The sequence below is a fragment of the Zalophus californianus genome, chromosome 16 (assembly GCF_009762305.2).
Source record: "Zalophus californianus isolate mZalCal1 chromosome 16, mZalCal1.pri.v2, whole genome shotgun sequence".
NCBI lineage: Eukaryota > Metazoa > Chordata > Mammalia > Carnivora > Otariidae > Zalophus > Zalophus californianus.
The window spans coordinates 58,910,708-58,930,178 of NC_045610.1; the positions used below are offsets into that span (position 1 = coordinate 58,910,708).

General features: G+C 57.0%; 2 protein-coding genes across 3 annotated transcripts; one reads left to right on the top strand and one right to left on the bottom strand.

Moving 5' to 3' along the window:
* The first annotated feature begins 1,267 nt into the window (after positions 1-1,267).
* Positions 1,268-5,312, top strand: SYNGR2 (synaptogyrin 2). 2 transcript variants are annotated; one of them, XM_027568375.1, is made up of 4 exons: positions 1,273-1,432; positions 3,288-3,525; positions 3,937-4,076; positions 4,166-5,312. In XM_027568375.1, the coding sequence occupies exons 1-4, from the start codon at positions 1,334-1,336 to the stop codon at positions 4,361-4,363; spliced, it is 675 nt and encodes a 224-aa protein (XP_027424176.1). In that variant the 5' UTR covers positions 1,273-1,333; the 3' UTR covers positions 4,364-5,312. The 2 variants fall into 2 exon arrangements, with proteins under 2 accessions (XP_027424177.1, XP_027424176.1); XM_027568376.2 differs by lacking the exon at positions 3,937-4,076 and having other exon boundaries at positions 1,268-1,432.
* A 1,317-nt stretch (positions 5,313-6,629) lies between these two features.
* Positions 6,630-19,425, bottom strand: TK1 (thymidine kinase 1). The gene is made up of 7 exons (XM_027624442.2): positions 19,313-19,425; positions 19,135-19,166; positions 17,823-17,933; positions 14,939-15,032; positions 7,974-8,063; positions 7,571-7,690; positions 6,630-7,473 (listed from the first exon to the last, which is right to left on the bottom strand). Exons 1-7 carry the CDS (start codon positions 19,376-19,378, stop codon positions 7,267-7,269), a joined length of 720 nt encoding a protein of 239 aa, XP_027480243.1. The 5' UTR covers positions 19,379-19,425; the 3' UTR covers positions 6,630-7,266.
* Between the last annotated feature and the right edge of the window lie 46 nt (positions 19,426-19,471).

The following is a 19,471-nucleotide window of genomic DNA, read 5'->3' on the forward strand; positions in this document are numbered from 1 at the left end:
TAACCTGGACTCTTAACTCCTTTGTCATCAAGGCTGTGACCAGAAGAGGCAGGCTTGGCAGAGTCCTCTCAGGAGGGCCCTGGTCTTTGTCCACTACAGAAAGGACCCACCGTTTGCATGAAGAAAAACCTGCCAGCCCGGATTCTTGGAGCCCGGTGCTCTTCCGTGAAGGCACATGGTGTTAGGCTGAGGATTTTAGGATGGGGTGGGCTGTGATGGAAGGGGAGGTCCATAGGAAGGGGGGGCTCTGTGTGGCCCCTGTCCTCACCCCTCAGCTGCTTCTCACCATCCATGCAGGTCTGGGCAGAAAGTGGGGTACATTGTGAAAAGGCCCATCTGCACCAACCCACCGCCCCCACAGCTGTTCCCCTCTTCCCAGGAGTGGCACCCCCATCTCCTGGTGGCCCAGTCCTCTGGCCCCACCTACTCACCTGTCACTGTCCAGCTCACCTGGGAGAACTCAGCCGTCCCCTGGCCAGCACCCCCTCATTAATCCTCACCTGCAACTAGCAAAAAGCGTCTGGAGTTTTTCCCTGCCTGTCCGCTGGTGGTCCCTGGAGAACGCACCCCCCACCCCACTCCCACTCAGCCTTCTCTGTTCAGAAGCTCTAAACCCTTTCGGGGTGTGTTGGGGGAGGAGAATTGGATTAAACCCTGTCCTCTGCCTGTCACCCTGGAAACTTTGTTTCTGTACGCACACCATCTTGGGCATGGAAGTCTGAAGTCACACAGACTCGGGACCTGGTCCAGCCGGGAAAGATTTGGCGGGGGCGGGGCGGGGGGGGGGTGGGCCACGACGCCACCCCAGGCTTAGCTCCAGAGAGAAGCAAAGAGTGACGCGCCAGTCAGGGAGTGCGTCCAGGCTGTGGCCTGGGGTTTTGCATGGAATGGGGGGAGAAGAGGGGGTGCTTGTGAGCCTGGGTCCTGGGCAGGTGAGTCTGTCTTCCTACAAGGACTACTGACTGGCCTCTTTGGTATTGGACGAGCTTCCCGGAGAAGAAGGCGGGACGGCAGGGGCAAAGTGTGGGTGGGGCAGAGGGGCGGGCCCTCCGCGCCTCCCTCTCTTCCTGAGCACTCTCTGGCCCCTTTCTGGGAGCAGGGGGACGCGGCCCGGGCCACGAGCTGGGCTGGACGGCTGTTCCCTGCCGGAACGCAGGCCCCGCCCGCTCCGCTCGCCAGTGGCGGCGGGCCGCACTTTGCCCTCGGTCCCTGGGGCCACTTTGGCCACGCCCCGGGGGGCGGGGCAGGGCCGGGGCAGGGCCGGGGGGGCGGGGCGGTGGCTCAGTCCTTGGCGGTCCGCGACGGCGGCGGCGGCGGCGGTGGCGAAGGCGACATGGAGAGCGGGGCCTACGGCGCGGCCAAGGCGGGCGGCTCCTTCGACCTGCGGCGCTTCCTGACGCAGCCGCAGGTGGTGACGCGAGTCGTGTGCCTGGTGAGCCGGCGGGGACTCCGGGCCCGGGGACCGGATTGGGCCGCCAGGCCCGGGCGGGGAGGGGTTCCCGCGAGTCTGCGAGCGCGACAGGTGGCGGCGGCCGAGGCCGGGAGGGTGCGGCTGGCGCGCGTGGGGCCGGCGAGAGGGCCCGGGCCCCGCCGCCCTCCATGACCAGGGCCCGGTCGGCTCCCACCCACGGGCCCCAGCATCCCCCACCTTCCCCCACCTTCCCCTGGTCCCCGCTGCCCCCCACCGGCCGGCCTCGGGTTGGGGTGGCCCGGAGGCGCCGTGGGGAGCAGGCCTGTCGCCCTGCTGGCGGTAGGAGGAGCTTGGGGCAGCTCCAGGACAGGTGGCCGGCGTCCTGAGACTCCGTGCTGGGGGAATTAGCCGGGAAGGGGCTTTCCCAAGCTGCCTGGGGTACCCGGGCAATATGGCCCCCTGAAACGGCATCTTCCTTCCACTCTGGAGCAGGCCGCGGGTCTGCTTCCCCACCCAAGATCAGGTGCCCCAGGATGTGAGGTAGGGGAGCCCTCCAGCACCAGGTTGGGGGGGGGTTGGGGGGGGTCACAGCCTCTTGGACAACCAGCTCCCAAAGTTGGACAAGGTGTTAGAGATGGGCAGGCAGAGGGCTGGGACTGAAGTGCCCACGCTGTGCCTTCCTGGGACTGGAGCCTTCTGAGGTGCCCCACTGGCGTCCATGCCCCCTCCCTGCCCGATTGTGGGGTCTGTTCCAAGGGGCAGATGCCCTGTGTGTTGGGATGGCTGTGCCAGGAGTGGGGCCTGGCACACTGCTCCCAGCATCCCGGAGTTCAGGCTTCATCTCCAGCTGGGGGTGGGGCTTGTGACTGCTAGCTCCAGAGCCTATTGACAGGGCCTTGTTCGGGCAGGGCAGGGGAGAGGCCTGGGTCCCTCCCAGTGAGAGCCAGGTGTCCAGACTGTCCTGCATCCCTGCATCTGCTGACATGGGGTGGTGGCCTTGAAGTTTAGGGAGGAGATGAGGTGACTTGAGGCTGTTCCCAAGGGCCTGGAGCCCCTCCCAGAGTTCTGGCTGGCACAACCCCTTGCACCCCCAACTAGGACCTGCAGGGTTCTGAGTGCAGAACTGTGTCCGCAGGGCCTGCCGGTCAGACTAGCCTGAGGTGCTCCAGACAGGCACTGCAGACAGGACTCACTTATGGGCAGGAAGCAGACTGGGGTTCCCTCAGAGGGGAGAGTCACGATACCAAAGAGGCCAGTAGTCCTTGTAGGAAGACAGCTGGCCCAACTGGGGAGGCCAGGCTGGAGCAGGAAAGAGTTGGAGGGGGCACCAAGAAGTGGGAGTCTGGGGGCACGGGCTTCTGCTCAGAGCACACTGGCATGCCTTTCCTGAGGGCGGGGGAGCGCGGGAGTTCTCCCTCACCCAGGTGTTCAGGCAGAGGTTGGACACTATAGAGGTGACTGAGGCAGGAGGTGATCTGGGGGTGAGGCTCCAGGCCTGGGTTTCTGTGACTTTGTGGCCCATCTCCTTCTGAACCACGATGACCCCTCCCGGCAGGCAGCTGGGGTGGGGCAGTCCCCTCTCAGGAGATCCCCGTCCATTCCCCGCCGGCCCCCAGTCCAGGAATCCCCAGCCATGCCCCTGCTGATGGCAGCTGTGCTGGTATCTGCTGGTGGCCTGGGAGAGGGGAGTAGAGAGAAGTGGGGAGCCTGCACCAGGAGGCAACTTATCAGCTCACGCCCCAAGTTCAGAAGGGTCCATGGCGCCTGAGCCCCCACAGGGGAACAGCAGCAGTGGGAGAGCCCAGGGTCCCCATCATGTGTGCCCCCCTGGGGGTTGCCTGTCGACCACTCAGCCCTTCCCCACCTGTCCCCTCAGGTCTTTGCCTTGATCGTGTTCTCGTGCATTTTCGGCGAGGGCTACAGCAATACCCACCAGTCCAGACAGAAATACTGCATTTTCAACCACAACGAGGACGCGTGCGGCTATGGCATCGCCATCGGGGTGCTGGCCTTCCTGGCCTCAGCCTTCTTCCTCGTGGTTGATGTCTATTTCCCCCAGATCAGCAACGTCACCGACCGCAAATACCTGGTTATCAGCGACCTGCTCTTCTCAGGTACCTGCTAGCAGCGCCCCCATTCTATTTGGGGAGGTGAATAGGAGCAGGCAGTGTTCCCCAAAGCCCTGGGGCTCTGGGATTGCAGGGCCTCAGCAACCTTGGGAGGGGCCAGGAGCAGCCCGGGGTCCGCGGCCCCACTCAATACACAGGTTTGCACAGCACAGGGATTTCTGTCGGTCTGCCGAAGCCCACCGGCGTTGAGTGATGGTCACAGGGCTCTGGAGCCAGGCACCCCGGTCCCCACCCTGGCTTCTGCATCAGTGCCCTTTATACTCCTGGAGGCTTCTGGGAGATCCTTGCCCAGGGCCTCCCCCGCACCCCCACCACCACAGGGAGCCCTTCCTGGGTCCCCGAACAGCCGCTGCCTCCTCCATGGAGCTGACCTTGCCCTCCCGGCCTTCTTCCCAGCTCTCTGGACCTTCCTGTGGTTCGTTGGTTTCTGCTTCCTTACCAGCCAGTGGGCAGCCACCAAGGAGGAAGATGTGCTAGTGGGGGCCGACTCGGCCCGGGCAGCCATCACCTTCAGCTTCTTCTCCATCTTCTCCTGGGTAGGTGGGCCGGGGTGGACAAGGGTTGCAGTATCTTTGGAGAAGGGTGGTGGGAGGCTGACGAACCCAAAACCTGGGGCTCCCTGCAGGGTGTGCTGGCCTCCTTAGCCTACCAGCGCTACAAGGCCGGAGTGGACGACTTCATTCAGAACTATGTAGACCCCACTCCAGACCCCAGCACAGCCTACGCTTCCTACCCTGGTGCATCTGTGGACAACTACCAACAACCGCCCTTCACCCAGAACGCCGAGACCACTGAGGGCTACCAGCCGCCCCCCGTGTACTGAGCCGCAGCGGGGGATGGTAAGGGAGGCAGAGAGGGTGCTCAGGGGGCCTCCCCCCTATCCAGGACTCCTCCCATGAGCCTTGCCTCCTGGAGCTGTGGCCCCCCCTTCCGTCCCGTGCCCATCGGAGCCTCGGCACAGCCTGGAGAGCCACTGCTTCCCCCACCCCAGCTGCTGGTGGGGGCCCCAGCCCGAAGTGCCTCTGCCCCAAGGGCTTCACCCACCACTCCTCAAGGGCATTTTTTAGAAAAGGGTTTTTGGCCAGATGCGTTTTGTTATTGCTTTTAATGATCCCACCCCCACCTGAAATAGCTAGACCTGCCTGACATGCTGTTTTGGGACAAGTGCCTTAGCTTCTCCCCAGCCCAAAGGAGCCAGGCTCGGGTCCAGGCTGTAGTGGCCGCAGTTACTTGGGGTTCTGTGCCAAAGATGAGGCTGCGAGCCTTCCACCTGCTCTGCTGCTGGTGCTGGGCGGGGGCCCCCTTTCCTGCTCACTCAGGTTTGTTTCCCGCCTCCTGGCGCTGTCGTGCCCACAGCCCCCTACCTGCTCTGGGAGCTGGCAGCCCAGTGCTCACCGCTATCCTGTCTGCTCGCTCTTGGACCTGGGGTCCCTACCCTGCGCTTGTGCCTCTGGGCTGGTCCCCTGGCAGCGGTGGTGTGCGGGAGGAGGGGGGGCCCTGGAAGGATGCTTGCCACAGGGGGCACAGGGTAGCACTCCCTTCTCCTTGTTCACACTCCTTGGCAACAGGGAGGGGCTTTGCCTGACCAGAAACGCCCAGCTTTATGTAAATATTCTGCCACTGTTCGGTGTGGGGTGCTCCCACAGCCCCCAGGCTGTGCTGAATGTATTAAGAAGCGTTGCGGGTAAGATGCACAGGCAGCTGGGTTCTAGTAGACAGATTCCCTGGTTCTAGTAGACAGATTCCAAGACAGAATAAATGTTTTTCTCGTTCATAATCTCCATTGTCATTCGTTGGGCCTTAGCCTAGGGGTCGAAGAGAAATTCCACTCTGGGGTGCACCCTGGGAGGGGGGTGCTTTATGAACTTGGTTTTGAATAGTCCCGGCAGCCTGCGTCTTTGGTATGCCTAACGCACGCATGCGCACACACTCCCTAGTCTGGGGTCTCATGCCTCACGCTGCCGTCCATCAGCATCTTAAAATAGCAACTGTGCTCAGCTTGTAAACAAGACAGTTTCTCTGGACTGCCTTGCCAGGACCTTGCTGTGCCCTTTAGCGCTAGAGTTGGGGTGGGGGCACCAGGGAGCTGCCCCACTGAATGCCCCTTCCCTGGTAACCCTTTCCTTCCCAACCCCTCCTAGCAGAGTGAGGAGTCCCCTGGCGACGCCTAGTCCTCCACTTCCTGCCTGCAGACAGGGGTTAGCACCTCTGGAGCCCATCCTAGGATGGCCCGCTCCGAGGGAGGGAGCCCATCTCTGGCAGGAGGGGCCGGGGCGCCCGAAGCACATTTCCCCTTTTGGAGCAGGGACTGTCGAAGGTGGGCCTGTTGGTTTGAAAATCCTGAGTAGCAACCAATACGGTTCTGTGGCCACCTATGGCTCGGGACCAGTCACCAGCAAGCTGGAGTAGAACAAAGGGGAGAGGCAAGCCAGGGCAGGGAGGCCACCCCAGAACCCTGATCCCATCTGCACCAGTGTGGGGGATGGGGGCTCGCCCTCCCCGGCGGATCCTTGCTTCCATGCAAGCCGCTGACAGCCCATTTTACAAGGTACAGCTGAGCTAGTCTTCTGGGCTCCTGAGCTATCAAGTGTCTATTTCACAAACAAAACCTGACCCCACAGCCCCAGCTGGCAGACCTGACCATAGCCTTGTCTTTCCCTCCTGGGCCCCAGGCTCCTCCATCCACCCATTTTGTCCTGAAACCCATCCAGACAGAGAGTAAGCAAATGTTCCTCCTAGGACGCGCTTCATGGGTCGCTTCTCAGTGAATGTGGTGTGGCTGAGAGACTAGGAGTGCTAGAAGAAGATCTGGAAAGAAAGCCCCACCCGTGTCACATCAGAGCTGTCTACAGTGAGACCCAGGGCATCCCAGGCTGTTAAAGACAAATGTGCTTTCGGGGCACCTGGGTGGCTCAGTTAAGTGTCGGACTTCTGCTCAGGTCATATCTCAGTGCCCCTGGGACCAGGCTCCCCGCTCAGCCGGGGAATCTGCTTGTGCCTCTCCCTCTGCCCCTCCTCCCGCTTGTCTCTCTCTCAAAAACAACATCTTACCAAATAAAAAAAAAAAGACAAATGTGCTTTCACCAATCAGTAAATTTTAATATTAGTTACTAATTCACAAGCTACAACAGAATCATAGACCCTAACCCTAGCCACCTCTGCCCCTAACACCCCCCCCCCCACACACACACACACTTTAAAAGATTAAGTCCCTGGGACCTGAGCCCCAGCAGGGTAAGTGTCTCCCATGTGAGAAAAGCTGCAGTTCTGGAGAAAATGATCACCGGAGTGTAGGAAGCAGGAGGGCATCAGTCCAGCCACCCTTGGGGGCCGGGAGTCAGCCCCAAGCAGAGACAGAAACCGCTGCGTGGGCCGAGGCTCGGTCTGAGCCGGAGGTACCGGCGCACGGACTTCCCAGTGAGAACAGAAACTCAACAGCGAAAGCCACAAGGGGGAAGAGGCCATGGGCCCCGATGTCGCCAGTGTGTGGTTCTGCCCCTCACCCCACAGGCGGGGGTTGGTCACTGCGGTAGCCAGGCCCTGAGCTCACGAGTGGACCAGCAGCCGGGAAGGGAACCAGGAAAGGGGGAAACGGGATGTGCAGACCACCGGCCCAGGACCTGCACCGCGGGAGGCACAAAGTCCCATCTTCGCCCCACCCCCCACTTCCTCGTGGCGGAAGGCTGCGCGGGGGGCCGGCAGTGGGCGGCCGCGGGACAGGGAGCCTCAGTTGGCGGGGCTGCACTGCCGGATCTGATGGGAAGCAAACAGCTTCCGGGCTCCCGCCGCCTCTCCTGGCTTTCCTGGCACCGGCACCGGGCAGTTCTCCTTGTTCTCCTTGCCGTCCGGGGCGGCGGGCAGACCCGAGGCCTTCTTGAAGTAGCAGAGGCGGCACACGGAGTGGTATTTGTCTGCTCCTCCAATCACCTCGACCTGGCCACAGGACGCAAAGGGCCCGGACTGAGAGGGGGCACAGCGCCTCCGGGCCTCACCCCGCCCCCCCGCCCCGGAGCAGGCAGGTGGGGGCTACCTCTTTCTCCGAGCCTAGCCGCTTGGTGTAGGCGGCCTCCCGGAAGCACTCCATGCACACCGCTGTCAGCTTCACCACGCTCTCTGCCAGGGGCACCAGGTTCAGGATGGTCCCGAATGCCTACACTCCCAGGGAAAGACAGCAGGTGAGCACATCTACCTGGCTAGGTGGTTTTTCCTTGGAACCCCTGGATGGACTCCCAGGCAAGCCAGGGAGCTGGGTCTGGCTCATCTGAGTGCCCGGGCTAGGACATGGCCCGGCTCAAAGTGCCCCCAAGTGTCAAGCCCGGGTCATCCAGGTAGCACTGCATTGAGAGAAGAGGCTCACGGGGCTACCACTGTTCTTCCCAGGCCCTTCCCTCCCTCCAGATTCCCCTCTCCAAAGCCTGTATCAGATGCCTCACCTTCCTCTGGAAGGTCCCATCCAGTGCGGCCACAATCACAGTCTTCCCAGCGTTGGCCATAGTCTCGCTGAACTCCACGATGTCTGGGAACTGGAAGGGGGCAGGGGTGTGTGTGGGGGTAACGTCAGTGAGCTTCCACCAAGAGCAGCAGCTTCCGGGAGCCACAGAGACACTGCCACCCATCAGTGTGGAGCAAGAGAACAGGGTGACCCCAGCCCTCTTGCCAGCGCCCAAGGCCAGGAGACCAGTGTCTCTGTGCTCACCCCACTTTGCACGGCCATGCACATCCACAACCGCCCTTGTCCCCTAACCATCGCTGGCTTTCCACACAGAACAGGTGCACTCCAGGCCCGAGCACATCGGACCCCTCGCTAGATGATGCAACCCAGCCGGAGGTGATCTAATACCGCGGTGGCCAAAAGCTCGGGCCAGAGGGCTGCCTGCCTTGAACCGTGCTCTGGTTGGACCCATGACTGTGTGACCTTGGCAAGGACTTAATGTTTCTGAGCCTAAGAAATGGCAAGGAAGGCCCCCGGTGTTGCTCACAGATCCAAGGCACTCAAATAGTGAACAGATGATATGCCCTCTGATTCCTCGAGAGGGGTCGGGGCTCTGCCAGCCAGTTACAGGGTAGGACGACACAGCAGGCCCTGCGTTTACTTGGTAAATCAGCTGTCATGCTACGTGGCCCAGGGTGAGGATGCTACTTCTACAGAGCCTTTGTGAGTTTTCACTGCTCAGTCATACTGCTTCCAGTGGACTGCGTTTGTCTATGTGAATTGGTCTTTGGGTTGTGTGAACAGGCACGTTCTTGTCTTGGGGCAGTGGGTCTTTCCCCAAGCCGTTCAAGCCTGGCTTGGCCCATTTATTGAGGTGTAAGGTTACGGAGACCTGGACAGTTAGCAAGACAAGGTCCGTGCAGGTGGCTAGGAAAACGAAGAGCAATTCGAGTAGGGTTCAGCAGCAGCCGAACCCGGCTACCCTCCGTAGGGCTGGCCAGGCCCGAGCACAGAAGGACCCCCCACCCCGCCCACCCCAACTCTGGCATGTTCGCACACCCACTGCGGGTCACAGAAATGCAGCTCCCATCCTGCAAGGGGCTCTCGGCCAGTAAATACCCCCTCCCTAAGTTGTCACAAAGAAAATGGTTTCCAGACGTCACCAAATAATCCCTGGGTGGGAGGCAGGGGCAAAACCGCACAGAGATGAGCATCCCTGTGCCTCACCCACCACATGGAGGCATAATGTCAGGACACTGGTCCTTCCACACCCAGGTTTAGGGGCCTGAGGAGGGTCTTTGCCCCCCCACCCCGCCCACTGCGCCGATGCCGACATTCAACGAGCTCACTTCATCCCCTGGTCACATGCCACCTCCCTGGGAAGGGGTCCCCAGCAGGGGTCCCTGAGGCCTCCAAGATATAGGGACAGCGCTGCGCACAGGGCCAGCACACTGCACAACGCCCACTGGGAAGCTCGTTATTGACATTTTTTTTTGACATTTATTCTTATTGCTGTTAGTTTTTTTTTTTTTTAAAGATTTTATTTATTTATTTGACACATAGAGAGAGCGAGCGAGCGAGAGAGAGAGGGAGGGAGAGAGCACAAGCAGGGGGAGCGGCAGGCAGAGGGAGAAGCAGGCTTCCTGCATGAGCAGGGAGCCCGATGTGGGGCTCGATCCCAGGACCCTGGGATCATGGCCTGAGCCGAAGGCAGCGGCTTAACCAACTGAGCCACCCAGGCGCCCCTATTGCTGTTAGTTTTTATGTTATGGGTTGACCTGTGTCCCTTCCCACCCCCCACATTTACGATGAAACCCTAACCCCCAATACCTCAGAACATGACCTCATTTGGAGGTAGGGTCTTCCCAGATGCCACCCCATTAAAGTGAGGTCAGCAGGGTGAGCCCCAATATCATATGACTGGTGTCCTTACAAGAAGGGGGCATTTGGATGGAGACACAGAGGGCGGACGGCCATCCACAAGCCAAGGGGAGAGGACTGGAATGTTCCCCGTCCTGGCCCTCACAAGGAAATGAGCCTGCCCACACCCTGATTTCAGGCTTCCAGCCTCAAGAATTGGGAGAGAAATCAATTCCTGCTGTGTAAGCTGCCTGGTCTGTGCTACTCGTTACAGCAGCCCTAGGCAGATAATGCAGGTCATACTTAAAACAGAACTTCAGGGGGGCACCGGGTGGCACAGTGGGTTAAGCCTCCGACTCTTGGTTACGGCTCAGGTCATGATCTCCCGGTCAGGAAATCGAGAACCCCTGGGAGCCCCACATTGGGCTCCATGCTCAGCAGGAACTTGGCTTCCCTCTCCCTCTGACCCCTCCCCCTACTCCCTGCCCCACTCTCTCTCTCTCTCTCTCTCAAATAAATAAATAAATAAATTTTAAAAGAAAATAAAATAAATAGGGGTGCCTGGGTGGCTTAGTTGGTTAGGCATCTACCTTCAGCTACCTTCTTGATCCTGGGGTCATGGGACTGAGGCCTGCGTGGGGCTCCCTGCTCAGTGGGGAGCCTGTTTCTCCCTCTGCGGCTCCCCCTGCCTGTGGTCTCTCTTGTGCACTCTCTCTCTCAAATAAATAAATAAAATCTTAAAAAAAAGAAAAAGAAAAGAAATAAAATAAACTAGGACTTCAGGGCACCCACCTGGCTCAGTCAGAAGAGCATGCAACTCTTGATCTCAGGGTCATGAGTTTGAGCCCCACGTTGGGTATAGAGATTACTTAAAGAAATAAAAACTTTAAAAAATAAAATAAACAAAAATAAAAATAAAATAAAATAGAACGTCCAAGCGCTTAGCAAATTTCGGGTTTTCTTGGTGGACACAAATAGTTACAACATGGGATCCAGGTAGGAAAGTACCAGCAGAGGGTCCTCACTGGTGTCCAGCTGCCCATTCCACACCTCCAGGCGACCAGCAGCGAGCCGCTTCCTAAAGGAGTTTTGATGGAGGGGAAAGAACCCAGAGCAGAGATTAGGAAGCCTCCGAGTGGAGGATCTGCACCTCTGTCATCTTCCTGCCAAGAGCCGCCTGGCTCGTGATCGCGGCCCAGTGACCCCCAGCTCTGCCCCGGCTGGGGGCCTCGCTTCCTGGCAGACACACCAGCCTCGCAAGGGCAAAGGCCACAAAGGATGGGACAAACTAAAGCATTCGACGGTGGATGGTAAAACACGAAATGAAAAGCCACAGAACTCAAAAGCAAACAGGGAAGATGTCGTTACAGCACGTGACAGAGCGGCGCCGGCCACTTCATGTGCACCGGAGGAGAGGAAGACCAAGAGAAAGAGGAGCGGAAGCCCTTCCAAGGCAGTTTACAAAAGGGGCAAGAAATACAAGAAGCCGATAAACATAGAAACAGATGTCAGGCAGCAGGAACGAAAGAGAAATGCAGTGGAACTGGGTATGCGGGCATGTGTGTGTGCACACATGGGCATGCTCCGCCGCCTGCCCTTCACTCCTCTCTCCTGGGGATTTCTGCAAAGGCCCAGCGGTCATGCTGCCGTCTGCACCTGCTGCCCGCTCTCCATCCACGGGGCCGAGCCTGCCTGACCCACTTCCCTCCCACCCAAGACACACCCAGCCAGCCAGCAGCTCACTCCCTGGCTCTCCCGCAGGCCCCTTCCGGACTACCCCACCTTAGCTCTGTCCTCCTGACAGTGCCTTCCCGTCCAGGTGTCTCCACCTGACCTATGACGTCATTCTCTCCCTGGACTAGAATGTGAGCTCATGGGGTGGAGCCTCTGGCTGAATCCCCAACACCGAGGACACAGCTGGCACGGGGCACAAGCCCAGAAAGTACTGATAAATGAATGAATGAAAATGAATGGATGAAGGGGATTGGCCCCTTGACCGGCAATTCCACTTAGCAGATAAATCCCAATACATCAGACAGCAACCCAAAATGTCCATCACAGCCTGTATTATTTCTTTTTACTAGGAATTCTTTTTTTTTTTTTAAGATTTTATTTATTTATTTGACAGGGACAGAGACAGCAAGAGCAGGAACACAAGCAGGGGGAGCGGGAGAGGGAGAAGCAGGCTTCCCGCTGAGCAGGGAGCCCGATGCGGGGTTCGATCCCAGGACCCTGGGATCACGACCTGAGCCGAAGGCAAACGCTTAATGACTGAGCCACCCAGGCGCCCCATCACAGCCTTTAAATGGCACGTGCCGGGGGGCCAGCATACGTACGACAGGATACATTTGTAAGCATTCATAAGACTGGCTACATCCTTGCAGACGGGAACATTTGCTGACACGGGTAAATAGCCACACAGCATGATAGGAGCCCCCTCTCTTTAAAAATGTATGCCTAAGGGCGCCTGGGTGGCTCAGTCATTAAGCGTCTGCCTTTGGCTCAGGTCGTGATCCCAGGGTCCTGGGATCGAGCCCCGCATCGGGCTCCCTGCTCAGCGGGAAGCCTGCTTCTCCCTCTCCCACTCCCCCTGCTTGTGTTCCCTCTCTCGCTCTCTGTCAAATAAATAAATAAAACCTTTAAAAAATAATAATCATGAAAAAATAAAAATGTACGTCTATAAAGACTAGACTGATGTAGAACCAACATGTAATGGGTTTTTTATTCGTTTTTCTGGGTTGTGAAAAGACAAGAGCTGCCCCAGCTGCAGGGGCTAGCCTGGCACTCACAGCTGGGCCCTGGTGTTATCACGTGGCACGTAATTAATTTTACAGAGCATAAGCATCAGGCAAGGCCACTCCATGAGCGCAACGGGTAGTCCTGTCTGGGCACAGACTATAAGGGACCACAATGCTCCCCTGTCCTGGTCAACACGAGTGACCATTGCTGCTTTACCACCTCGGCTTCAGCCTCCTGGTCCCCCCTCCCTAGAGAGCAGCTTTAGGACGCCGGTCAGGGTCACCCCCCTTCCTGAGGGCACTGGATCAAGAGCTAAGTCAACCTCCTAAAACCCTCCCTCGAATGAGCCCCACAGGCCCCAATCCTAATAAGCAAGCCCTCTCCACGCCCTCAGTGAGACAACCCCGGGTCTCACAGTATGGGTTCTCCCTGCAGCAATGACTAACCACTCACCAAACACACACACAAAAGAATTTCAGGGCATAGAGGTGGAGTAAAATACAGTAAAGGGGACCATGCGCCCAAATTCCAATGGTCAGAGGGGAAGCAGAAGCGACGCCTGCAACTTCTAGAGATACGCCACCCCGCACCAGGGACCCTCCACGTTTTCCCGATTCCGTTCTCCGGATGCGCCTGCCCAGGGCCATCTGAGAAGCTGTGTCGCCAGGCCTCCCCACCACTGACTCAGAATAAAGTTCTAGCGTTTTCAGGTACTGAAACCTTGGGCTTGTTTGTTACAGCAGCTCACATCACCCTCATGACAGTCCCGGGCAGAGGTGAAGGCACCCATACTGCTCCCGAGAGCTGAAGTGAGCCCCATGAGGAGGGAGTTATACTTCATTCATTAGATGCACTCGCAGCAACAAAACACTCCGAAACCCAGAAGGGAAACCAAAACCACAAAGGACAACCCACAGACTCAGCCAGAGTGCACTCCTGAAGAAAGGAAAAGACTGAGCCAGAAAGGCCTATAACACAAGATTTCCAGAAAGACAAGGGAAAGAACAGCAACAGTTAAAACAAACAGTACATCCATAAACAGAAACAAGGATATGTGAATTAGAGCTTGAAAAGAACTAACCAAAATCCCAAATAAAAAATAGTCTCTGAAACCACACACACTTTGGGAGATGTTCCCAGGACACCGGCTGGAGGAGGGAGGGGGGAGATTTGGAGTGATAATGGCATCTCCCCTCCAGGCACAAAGGCACTAGCCCTCAAATGTGAAAAGCACACCAGACACCAAACTAAGCACAAAACCTCCCAGGACACACTCTTCCGAGAGCAAACCCATCACCCAGTCACCTGCTCAGGAAGGCCGCCAAAGACTGAGGGCAGCCTTCTCCTTAGCGGCAGGAAGGGATGCTGCTTTCCCAAAGCCACAGGGAAAAACCGTCATCAAGCTACCCCTTCTGCCACTCTGCTTAACATACAGAACAAAATAAAGACATTTTCCTACCAAGACTCAGAAAGCTTCCCACCAAAACGTCCTGAGCTGTAAGAACTACTAAAGGATGTACTTTGCAAGAGGAGAAACAAATCCATAACGAACAAGGCAGAAGCAACAGTGAGGCAAACAGAACATTGCTTACATACCAGCATTGAGAAACTGACTTGAATTCATGACCCCGAGATCAGGAATCATATGCTCTACAGACTGAGCCGGCCAGGCACCCCAAGAAACTTAATTTTTTTTGTTGTTGTTGTTCACTGTAAATATATATATATATATATATATATTTTTTTTTTTTAACCCCCCCTTAGGGGCGGAAGAGAGGGAAAGAATCTTAAGCAGTCTCCACACTCAGCACAGCCCAACATAGGGCTCGATCTCATAACCCTGAGATCATGGCCTGAGCCAAAATCAAGAGTCAGAGGCTCAAATGTTAAGCCACCCAGGCACCCCGACCCCCCCGCCTTTTTTATTATATATGTTTTTTTAAGAAGGTAAAATAAATCCCTTAAAACATGAAAAGCAGAGGCGCCTGGGGGGCTCAGTCATTAAGCGTCTGCCTTTGGCTCAGGTCATGATCCCGGGGTCCTGGGATGGAGCCCCGTCTCGGGCTCCCTGCTCAGCGGGGAGCCTGCTTCTCCCTCTCCCACTCCCCCTGCTTGTGTTCCCTCCCTCGCTGTGTCTCTCTGTGAAATAAATAAAATCTTTTAAAAAAATAAAATAAAATAAAATCTTAAAAAAAAAACATGGAAAGCAGTACAGGGAATCCAAAGGGTATTCAGACACCAGTTGGAGCAAGTTAACGTCGGTTACTAAAAGATCAGAGATAGAACAAAATACCTTCCAAACCAGCAGAGGAGAAAGGAGCACAGACCGGGAGTTCGTAGGCAGAACGCCAGGACAAGCCAACTTACAAACTGCCCTTCGTCGATGCCTATGACAGCCACACCCAGGGCCTCCTGGGCCACGTCCCGGAGCAGGCAGGCTGGTAGTGCCTCCATGGTGTTCCTGGGGAGAGAAATCCAGTGCATGAACAAGGCAAGGGAGCGGAAACCTGGACGCAGGGGCCAGGGGCCAGCTCCCGTGACAACCCTACCCTCAAAGCACACTGCACTGCTGGGCTGGAGCTTGAAGTTAGTGCCTGTGGGATGCATTTGGGGAGAATAAAGGCCCATGTTCAGAAAAACAGTCATTCAACACAAGTTATTTCCCTTGATGTGCTAGACTAGAAATTGGCAATGCGTGATACAAAGCTTAACGGAGACTCAAAGGCCCCGCTTCTGTTCAGTGTGGGCCAGGGCAGGAGAAATGCTTTAATTCCTTTTTAAAATGAGAAAAAGAACACACATAACTACAACGCAGGCTGCATTCTAGCTGTCTTTCTATCAATGCCGTCATAAAATATTATTTTTTACTTCTTTCTTTTTATGGAGAAAAGGGCCCACGCAAAGCAAAAGTGCCCCGGAAAGTCCGCCGTGGTCCTGGGCAGCGCATGAGCACCAGACTCAGCCCTGTGTGTCCCAGCAGAGATAAGCCTGGGACTCCAGCCAACAGGGCCAGAGAAGAACCAATCCATTTGGCTCGTCTGGCTGATCGAAGGATTTCGCCCCGATCACAGAGCTATTAACTGGCAGAGCCAAGACTCAAATCTAAGGTCATACTGTTGCCCTGTGTGCCCAATGGGCAGAATCGTATCCAGAAGAGTTTGAATGCCAAAGGCGTGTGTGGGAAGCTTCCACCCCAACCCGCCCCCACACCCAGGGCCATTTCTGAAGAGGGACCCTATTCTCTGTCCTCTGTCTTTTTAAGCAGGGTCTGTTTTTCTACAATGTGTTCTTTTTTCTGTGTTCATTTTTCCCACTCCTCAACTAGCCTTCTGAGGGGCTGGTACTTCCTTTTTTTTTTTTTTTTTTTAAGATTTTATTTATTTATTTGAAAGAGGGAGCACACGATTGGGGGGGAGGGGCAGAGGGAGAAGCAGACTCCCTGCTCCCCAGGACCCTGGGATCATGACCTGAGCTGAAGGCAGCTGAAGGCAGATGCTTCACCAACTGAGCCCCCACGTGCCCCCGGGGGCTGGGACTTTCTGAAGGCTCAACAGCCTGTAGCTGTTTTGTTTTGTTTTTTTAAAGACTTTGTCAGAGAGAGAGAGAGAGAGAGAGAGGGAACACAAGCAGGGGGAGTGCAAGACAGAGAAGCAGGCTCTCCACTGAGCAGAGAGCCTGACGCGGGGCTCGATCCAGGACCCTGGGATCATGACCTGAGCCGAAGGCAGACGCTTAACGACTGAGCCACCCAGGCGCCCCCTGTAGCTGTATTTAGAAAAATAAAATACTTTACAACCCCTGCACAGTTATTATCTTGCTATAATTCTACTCAAAGATCTGGGAAGAGCATGAGATGGTATTGCCTGAATTTTAAATTCCCCCTTCCCTCCCTAAATAGAGAAAACCACAGGGTGGGCAAGGGCAGTGTCTCTGGAGCCCTGTCGCTCCCGCCAAGGGCTCAGTCACAGCCGCGGTCCGTCCCAGGCTCCGAGTTGGGAGAGCATCTGTGCCGCGCTGGGCAGAGCTCAGATGGGCCCCTGCCCTCCTGACTTCTCCTCCCGGCACGGTGCTGCCCCTTCTGCTCTCATTGTCCTCCCTGGATGCACCCCCACGCAGTGCAGCAGCAGAGGCAGACACCATGTTTCTGGGGAGAAGCAAACTGGACCACATAAATGACCAGCATCAGACAGCACGGCCGGAAGCACCCGTCACTCAAATCCTGACGCTTAGCTCCGAGTCCCAGGCACTGTCCACCCCACCACCCGCCTGGCTTCAGAAACCCCATGCTCCCAGCCCGAGGCCACACACTGGGCCGTTCTGAGGTTCCGAGGCTCCATGCACAGCACGGCTTTGCCGCTGCGGGCTCAGGTGGACAAGTCCCAAGGACAGAGATCATGTCCCAGGCTCAGAAATCTCAGGCCCCAATCTGTAGCCAGGGAACAGGGAAGAGGCAAACTAAATTTAAGCCTCCCTCCCCACCTCAGATGGCAAAGGGAAATGTCCGCAGGATGCAGGCAGATAAACATAAAAACCGGGATGCCTGAAGGACGCATGATGACCAAGAGTGAGCTGAGGCTAAGACAACTACAAAGTTAAATGAAAAGCAACGTGCAGGCTCAACAAAACCAGTTTGCAACCACATGGATGTAAGCACAGCACTGCTGACAATTGGGGCAGTATCGCTATTTGTCATGGGGCTGTCCTGTGCATTGTGGGATGTTCAGCAGCAGCCCAATGCCCCTCCCCCACTCCAGTTGTGAGAACAAAAAATGTCCCCAGACATTGCCAAATGCACTCTGGGGGAGGGGGCGTGAAATTGCCCCTGGTTAAGAACACTGAGCTAGAATTCTGTGAAAGGCCAAGTCCTAAGATCCCTTGCCAAGCGACTTTGAAAGTTTGCTGAGTTCCAATATTTCAGTGTCGGGCATCAGCATTTTTTTTTAATATTTTATTTATTTGAGAGAGAGACACACAGCAAGAGAGGGAACACAAGCAGGAGGAGTGGGAGAGGGAGAAGCAGGCTTCCCGCTGAGCAGGGAGCCCGAGGCGGGGCTCGATCCCAGCACCCTGGGATCATGACCTGAGCCGAAGGCAGACGCTTAACGACTGAGCCACCCAGGTGCCCCGGGCATCGGCATCACTAACCATTCCTGCTAAAGACAGCTCTGACAGTATGTTCTAGGCCCTTGGGAATTTTCACCAGGTTTCCAGGAGAGGTCTTGTGACAGGACAGAAGAGAGCAGGGACTCACCGGTCATGCGTGGAGAAGCTGCTGCTGTACCGAGTATCTTTGGCATACTTGATCACCAAGCACTTGTACTGGGCAATCTGGAAGCGACGGACCCGTCTCATCAGCTCAGTACTGCAAGAGCAGAGCACTTCGTGAGGCCCACGGTGTAAAGAGCGGGCAAGGAAGACCCCCTCGGCACAAGCAGGGCACCCCACCACCTTCTAGGGGTCTACAGCCTGAGACCCACCAATGGACAGAAAGACCAGCGAGGACAGAGGGCCCATGCTCTGGGAGTTCAGCCGAGGCCTGAGAGGGATGCCAACGAGAGCTTTAAGTCACTAGAGAGCCTGGGAATAACGGAATGACAAAGGTGTGCTGGGCCGGGAAGTGTTCTCCTTGGGGAGGGCAGCAAGGAATGACCCCCAGGTGGTCCAGGGATGGGATGAAGGAATAAGTATCGCAGGGATCTGGTGGGGTGGGCAGAGGCAAAGGCCCCAGATGGCATTCCAAAGTAGTCTCATCCCGGGCGCCTGGGTGGCTCAGGTGGTTAAGTGACTGCCTTCGGCTCAGGTCATGATCCTGGAGTCCCGGGATCAAGTCGCGCATCAGGCTCCCTGCTCGGCAGGGAGTCTGTTTCTCCCTCTGACCCTCCCCCCATCTCATGTGCTTTCTCTCTCTCTCTCTCTCAAATAAATAAATAAAATCTTTAAAAAAAAAAAAAGTAGTCTCATCCCAGAGGCCCTCACATAGTCTAAATTGACTTCACTAAACCTTTTTGTGCAAGAGAAAAAGCACTTTGCCTTTGGGTCTCAGAGCCCACCTTATTAGCCTCACCCCGGAGGGCAACAGGTTTGCACTGGAGTGATCCCCCAGGGCGGAGGGCGTTACTTCGGGGGCTCACCAGCTCTGCCTAGGTCAGATGATGGTCCTGTCACATCAGGGGAGCAAAGCGTGCCCTGGTCTGACTCCTTAGTGTGTAAAGTACCAGAGGAAACAATCACACCGGAAGGAGGGATGCCCACACTGTAGGGTGCACAGGCTTTAGTGACAAGCTAAACCCTCAGCAGCCGTATCCAGCCGCAGGAAGGAGCGGTGGCGAACGACCCTAATGGAAGGGTCTGAGCTGGGCGGGCAGAGAAGGAGCGCCTGCTCCAGGACCAGATCCCAGGCAGGAGCGGCATCCCGGGCGGGAACACGCCGTCCGGCAGTGGGGGCTGCCCTGGAGGTGCTGTCTGAGAGGGGCGGCAGGCGGGGCGCCAGGGGAGGAGGAGGGGCCCCCCGGAGGGTGGGGATGGGGGAGGAGGTGGGCCCCGCGAGGCCATGACTTACTTACCTTTTTCCTGAGAACATGGGTCCTAGAATCACCTAGGAGAGAAGGCGAGGTCACTTCGGGGCCCGCTGCGCACGGACACCCGGCCATGGCCCCAACCACAACCCCGACCCCGCTCCCGCTCCCGCTCCCGCTCCCGCTCCCACTCCCGAGGGCTGGAAGCCAGTCCCCGCGCCGGCACCTGAATCTGCCCCCGGGTCTTGCTGGGGGAGCCGGGCAGCACGTTGGGCAGGTTGATGCAGCTCATGGCGCCTCCAGGAAGCGTGCACCTCAGGGACTCTCCGGTGCCACCGCCCAGCCACCAGGCGCCGGTTCCCGCGCGGTCCGCATTTATACCCAG